Raw genomic sequence first — 6,348 nt, 5'->3', positions numbered from 1 at the left:
TTGGCCTTAGAAAGAAAATTATGGCACATGCTACAAAATGGATGATCCTTGAGGACATGCTAGGAGAAATAAGCCAGTCACCAGCAATAAATACTGTATGATTCCACTAATATATGAGGTTAGAATAGTCAGAATCATTGAGACAATGTAGAATGGCGATTCCAGTGGCACGGGGAGGGGGAGAGGGAAGTTATTGTTTGATGGGTGCAGAGTTCTGGTTTTGCAAGATAAAAAAAAAAGTTCTGTGCTTGGATGGTGGTGATGATTGCACAATATATGAATGTACCTAATCCCACTGAACTGCACACTTAAAAAATGTTGACAATGGCAAGTATTATGTTACATAAATTTTACAATAAAAATGTTAAAAAAAAAATCCGACTGGTGCTTAATCTGATCTCGGCGGGAGTGGAGGTAGGGGACAGCCACATCTGCCTGACCTCTGAGCAGGGTGACCAACTCATCCCTGTGTTAGCACTGAAGTCCCACATCCCAGGTATACCCCTCATCCCAGGGAAACCAGGATGGCCGGCCACCCTATCTCCCACTCCCATACAGACTATGGTGATGTCACTGTGCAGGGACCCTGCAGCACAGATTTAAGGCTGATGAAATGCAACTGGATTCTGTGGGATGCATTGCCCTGTCCCCAGCTCCCCCAGCCTGACCCAGAAGGAGTTCACCCCTCAGCCTCAGTCCCGGAGGCAGCACTGACTAGGCAGAGAGCTCTGTACAGCTTCCTTGATTGCTAAGGACCCACTCAAGCTCCCTGTTCTGGGCACAGCACAGGGCCTCCAGCTCTCCCTAGATGAGGGGTTCCAGTCCAATCCTGCTGGTGAGGCCCAGACACCCCAGGATCCCCTCCAAGTCCAGCTCCCCACTCCCAGCCCCCATCAGGCTTGAGTCCGGGTCTGGTGCTGGAGGTAGACACAGAACAGGGCCCCCAAATCCTCATCCTGGCGGGTTCTGGAATCCCTGAGCCTGAGACTGCTGCCTGGGCCTTTGAACTCATGGTCCACATGGGCTCACCACCACGGAGGCTTCCCAGGCTCCCTGGGGAGGAGCAGAAAAGGAGGGCAGTTTCTACTTGTAAAGCCCTTCGCCTCTGGGCTTCCCCCACTACCACCCTAAAGATGCAAGCCAAATGTGAATTCTGGGATCATTCTCTGCCTCTGCTTCTCTTTGAATAAATTGACTCGGTTCTCTTATTTCAGATAAGTCATTAGTCACAATTCCAAAGAAACGAAACTCCCATGCAATCGTGGATTTTTATATCTCATGACTTCCTCACCAGCAACCCCTTATAAAGGAGGGTCGGAGCCCAGATTTCAGAGCATCAGAGAATCCAGGAGTTTTCAGCCCCAACCTGCTCCCGCAGCTGGTCAGCCACCAGCAGGATGAAGGTCATCCTGGCTACCCTGGCCTTCTTCCTCATTCTTGCTGCCCTCCACTCTGAGGCCAATGAAGGTGAGACCCATTACTCCTCGTCCTCTGAATAGAGATAGTACAGTGGCTGGAGGAAGGGGAGTGTGGGGAGATGGGGGTGATCCAAAATAGGCTCCCCTCACCCAGGTCCCTGCAAGACAGGTAGCATTTTACCAAGGGTGTCCCCCCACTCCTGGTTGGGACTCATTTCTGCCTCCTCTGGGGAGAGGAAATCCTGCCTCTGAATACAGCCTCCCTGGCTCTAGGGTACCCAACAGAAAGAAGCTGACCCTGCACCCTCTGGACCCTCTGCTTAGGCCCCTCTTGCAGATACACAGGAGCCCACCCATAAGCACAGGCTGGGACAGAGAAACCTGCAAAGGATCAAACTGTCTCCATGGCGTAGATGGGGTTTTACATGTTTAAAAATCTGTATTTCTTGTTTCTTTTGCAACTATGGCAGACCAAGCAGACAGGAGCCCAAGTTCCCACAAGCTTTCGCTGGGACTGAGGTGGTGGGTGCCATCCCTTTAGACAGGGGGTGTACTCCCAGGTCTCGGGGCCCCTACTGCCAGGGCCCCTGGCCTGTGGGGGTACTGAGCCTGAGACCCCCATATCAGCCTTCCCCCTTTCCCTTTAAGATTTCTCTAGTGTGTCTATGGCATAGAGCTGCTCCCGGCGTTCGGCAAGCTCTTGGTAAATACTTGTGAGGTACTCCGAGCAGCAGCAGCAGGTGACTGAAAAGGGCTCAGCTAGACCCCAGGTGTCCTGACTCCCAGCTCACTGCCCTTTCCACCCTAAACAGGCACAGTTGCCTCTCTGCAGGGGGCTGCAGCCAGGGGAGAAGGTGGCATAGCGGGTCCCTGGGGCCAGGGTGGGGGGTTGGGGATATTTCCCAGGAAACTGTTCTCCAGAGCTGAATTTCAACCAAAACCAGAGACAGAAATACACTTGGTCCTAGGACTCCGATTCGGCATCCAAGCTAGTCCAAGGAATGATGGCTGGTTTTCCAGGAACTGTGACTACAGCTAGCTATAGAGCTCCGTGATGCTTCCCGTCATTCCCATTATCGTCGTGGGGCTTCTCACCAGCAGGTGGGATGAGGGGTACTTTCTCAAAAGGCTGCTGTGAGGGATGGAGAGAAGCCATGTCTGGAACTAAGCCAGACACCAGGCCTATGGCAGAGACTCGGTCAAGGGAAGCTTCTTTTTTTCTTCTTCTTCTTCAGAGAACAGCAACCCAGAATGGAGAAATAGTCAGCTTTACAGTCAGGGAGACATACAGTCAAGTTGAATGTATTCATTCATTCCACAAATATATATGAAAAGCCTACTCCTGCCACCCTTTCCACAAATATATATGAAAAGCCTACTCCTGCCACCCTTTCAGTAGACACGCTGGGCTACGGTGAGGGACAGAGGTAGACACTGTCTCTGCTCCCAGGGAGCCTCAGCCTAGAAGCTCTGCCCAGGTCAGCTGATGGGCCTTCCTTGTCTCTTTCAGGCCTCCTGAGCCTCAGGTTTTCCATCTGCTACCCAGGGGTAATGAGGCTCTGATTTGAACAGTCATCAATATGTAAATCAATACACAGTACTTGCCCCCGTTGATATTTGCTGTTTTAAGGAGACAGGTTCGGAAAGGGCGGGTGTCCTGTCTGGAGTCACATAGGTTTCAGGAACAGAGACAAGGACAAGTATAGCTTTCCCGCTTTGTAGCCAAGGCTCTGCTCATCAAAACACCACAAGCCTCCCCCATCTGTCATTCTCCAGAGCCCTGTGAAGGAGATCCCTCTCATACGGAGGGGACCAGTCCTGCCCTGCTGTACCCCACCCTGGGCATCCCCTAGCAATTCCATATGGCAACTCCTTCTAAGGAAATCTTGTTTCTCCAAATCCCAAGTCCTAAGAAAACTCAGTTGAGAAACTGGGAGAAGGTGGAAAGGTAGAATTTTCTTGCAAGAATTAAAACTTAACAATCAATACGGAGGTATTACTGATTTAAAGGATTCCATCGACATGTAGAGCAAAAGCAGGAAACACACAGCACGTTAGTTAGTAAGTTAGTTAGTTAGTAAGATCAGCGTTTCAGGAAACTGGGACAGGAGCATGGTGAGGGTAAGTGACCAGGACCCAACAACTTGGAACTGTAGCCATGTCACAAGTACGTGTCCATGGCCCTGTCTGCTCTGGGTGAACACTAATGTGTTTGTATACCTAATACATTAAGCATAAATCATATAAGTGGTGTTTCAAGAAATAACTTTTAAGAGTAAAATACATCCTTCAATGGGCCATTTCAACTGTGATTCCTGCTAGAAGTGAATATTCTGTTGTTTAAACAATAATGTTCGTTGACATTACCCAGTGTTTGAATAACCAGTGCAGGCTCTAGTTCTTTATAAATGCTTTTACAGAAGAAATACAAAGAGAAAATACGTAAATGTTATAGACTACTAGGATGTGACACCAGAAACGTTTGCTAATTCACAGATAAAATCTAAATTAGCAAAAGCAGTATCGACTTGAACCAAAGTCAGTACAAGCAGACAAGATATGCTCATTGTTAAAAAAGGAAATGAGCGGGGCGCCTGGGTGGTTCAGTGGGTTAAGGCCTCTGCCTTCGGCTCAGGTCATGATCCCAGGGTCCTGGGATCGAGCCCTGCATCGGGCTCTCTGCTCAGCGGGGAGCCTGCTCCCCCTCTCTCTCTGTCTGCCTCTCTGCCTACTTGTGATCTCTGTCAAATAAATTAAAAAAAAAAAATTAAAAAAAAGGAAATGAGCTTGTATGAAAGATTATAGACTCTAACACCCAATGGGAAGATGCACTTGGACGCATTTTTGAACAATCAGGCCAACAGCCTTGCAGAACAGAAAAAATGTTTCTACGTCTGCAATATTTGTTACAACACAAAGATAAAGGCTACAAATGGGGCAATTAATGTTTTCTGTGTTTCAGAAATTCCCTTATGAATGATAATTTTTAAGTATTTTAAATATTAAACAGCTACAGTATTTTTTCCACTTTTTAAATAATTTTTCTTGGCCATTTATTTTGTATTGATATTCCCTTTTTTCTGTATTTTCTGTTATCGACTGTTATCTGCCAGAGAACACTCCATATGTTATTGAGTATATAATCTCGTCATAACACTTAGAGACACCATTTATTACCTTACTTTTTTTTTTTAACACAAAACCCTTGAAATTTTCAGGACAATCTTATCACAGAAAAACGATTCATTGTTTAGCATAGAGTCACGCATTATTATTTAGAAACATGAAAATAAAATGTTAAGGAAAATATAGAGTATACCTAAAAAGAATACAATGTTATACTGTTAATTATATCTCCATTTTTTTAAGAAAATGAATAATTTATGAGTTGAGCATTCCCAGGAATTCTGGTTTCTTATTCCCAAATCCTGAAAACTGTCAGAAATTTGAAACACTTCATCCAGAGTCACATCCCAGCCCAAGGGAAGGGTCAGAGAGAAGTCAGGAGGGGTCAGCAGTGGGGAGGGAAGAGAGGTTTTAGCGGAGGATAATTTTTTAAAGTAATATCTACACACAATGTGGGGCTCAAACTCACAACCCTGAGATCCAAAACCACACGCCCTACTGACCGAGCCAGCCAAGGGCCCCTGGATGAGGATAATTTAAGAGGGGGAGGAGGAAGAGCTGCCAGGGAGAGGTCAGGCCTGCCTCCCTCCCAGGTGCGCTGGTCTGGTCTCCTCCTCCATACTCTGGGTGATAGAGTTACAGGTCTACACTTCCTTGTGGCAAAGCTCTCAGCATCATATGGCCCTCTACCTTGCAGAACCAGTGAATAAATTAACCTTCATTAAGTGCTGTTTCACCTATGTCTCAAGGAAAGTCCCATTCCGGCTTGTGGAAAGTTATAATAGAACCAGCGACCAGTGCTCCACCCCAGGGGTCATGTAAGTTTGGCCACACTAGGGGGTGGAAGGGGGTACAAATGTGAGAACCAGTAGGGTCTGGGAGAGGGAAGCAGTGGGGTGGGACTAGCTAGGAAGTGGGGGGAGCTCAGGGAGACGAGCTGAGCAGCAGCCTGGGGACTTCACTAGCCTGAGCTTGGCCTGCAAGGAGGTCAGGGGAGCTGGTGGTGGGGTCTTCACAGACTCCTCAGAGAGCAACAGAGAGTGGGGATGTCCTTCTCTGTGTGAGGGCCCCACATCCAGCAGAGAGAGAGGTGGGGAAGCTCCAGCTGGGTAGAGAAAGAGCTGGGCTCCTTGTTGTCTGCTGACTCAGTTTCCCCTCTCTCTCCTTGTTCCACAGCTTCCTTACCCGAAAGGGCCGACAGGTCTGCGCATACCCCAATGTTGCCTGGGTGCAGAAGCTCATCAGATACCTAGACCACAAGTCTCAGAGATCCGAGAGCAGAGGGGCCCACGTGGCTGAGGAAGCTTGAGGAGACGCCACGGAACCCCCTTCTTGCTCAACTCTCTGAGCCCCAGAAGGTCCCTGGCCCAAACTGAAGCTCTTTCTTGCTTTTCTGTGCTCCCATTCTCTGACGAGTCCTGCTCTTTCCTGAAGCTTTGCTTTGACACTGCCTTCTGGGACCTGAGGACACTGTGATCCCCAGACGCCTCGGTCTCCCCTTTGCAGGCAGCCAATTGTTGAAATAAAGCAGCACTACTGAAAGGAACCTGCGTAGTTTGGACTGGTTCGCTCACTGACAGCTGGTCATTTCTTTTCTTTTATACACACTTCTACAGTATTGACTCTGTATTGGGTGCTGTTCTGGCCTCTTCTGTGTGAATTAATTTAAATAGTGGGATGATGGGGGCAGACTTAGGATCAGGAGTACCAAACACAAGTGACCCTTAGTTTGGGGCCTTACATCACGCAATAGTGTGAGAATCTAGAAAAATCACTCATTTGCATGGAAAGTAGCTCATTGAGG

The 6,348-nt window shown here is 48.0% G+C and overlaps 1 protein-coding gene across 1 annotated transcript; it reads left to right on the top strand.

Moving 5' to 3' along the window:
• The first annotated feature begins 1,338 nt into the window (after window positions 1-1,338).
• Window positions 1,339-6,090, top strand: LOC111151720 (regakine-1-like). Its single transcript, XM_022509883.1, has 3 exons — window positions 1,339-1,467; window positions 5,242-5,362; window positions 5,721-6,090. Exons 1-3 carry the CDS (start codon window positions 1,398-1,400, stop codon window positions 5,851-5,853), a joined length of 324 nt encoding a protein of 107 aa, XP_022365591.1. The 5' UTR covers window positions 1,339-1,397; the 3' UTR covers window positions 5,854-6,090.
• Window positions 6,091-6,348: the final 258 nt, after the last annotated feature.

Source organism: Enhydra lutris, unplaced genomic scaffold (genome assembly GCF_002288905.1).
Source record: "Enhydra lutris kenyoni isolate GAN:26980312 unplaced genomic scaffold, ASM228890v2 scaffoldscaffold26, whole genome shotgun sequence".
NCBI lineage: Eukaryota > Metazoa > Chordata > Mammalia > Carnivora > Mustelidae > Enhydra > Enhydra lutris.
Note: the sequence above shows the minus strand (reverse complement) of the source record. Positions and strands in the feature narration are given on the sequence as shown.

Coding starts and splice junctions, on each gene's coding strand:
- LOC111151720 (XM_022509883.1), top strand. CDS start 1,398: ATGAAGGTCATCCTGGCTACCCTGGCCTTCTTCCTCATTCTTGCTGCC. Junction 1,468..5,241: donor CCACTCTGAGGCCAATGAAG/GTGAGACCCATT, acceptor TCTACCTTGCAG/AACCAGTGAATAAATTAACC. Junction 5,363..5,720: donor TGCTCCACCCCAGGGGTCAT/GTAAGTTTGGCC, acceptor CTTGTTCCACAG/CTTCCTTACCCGAAAGGGCC.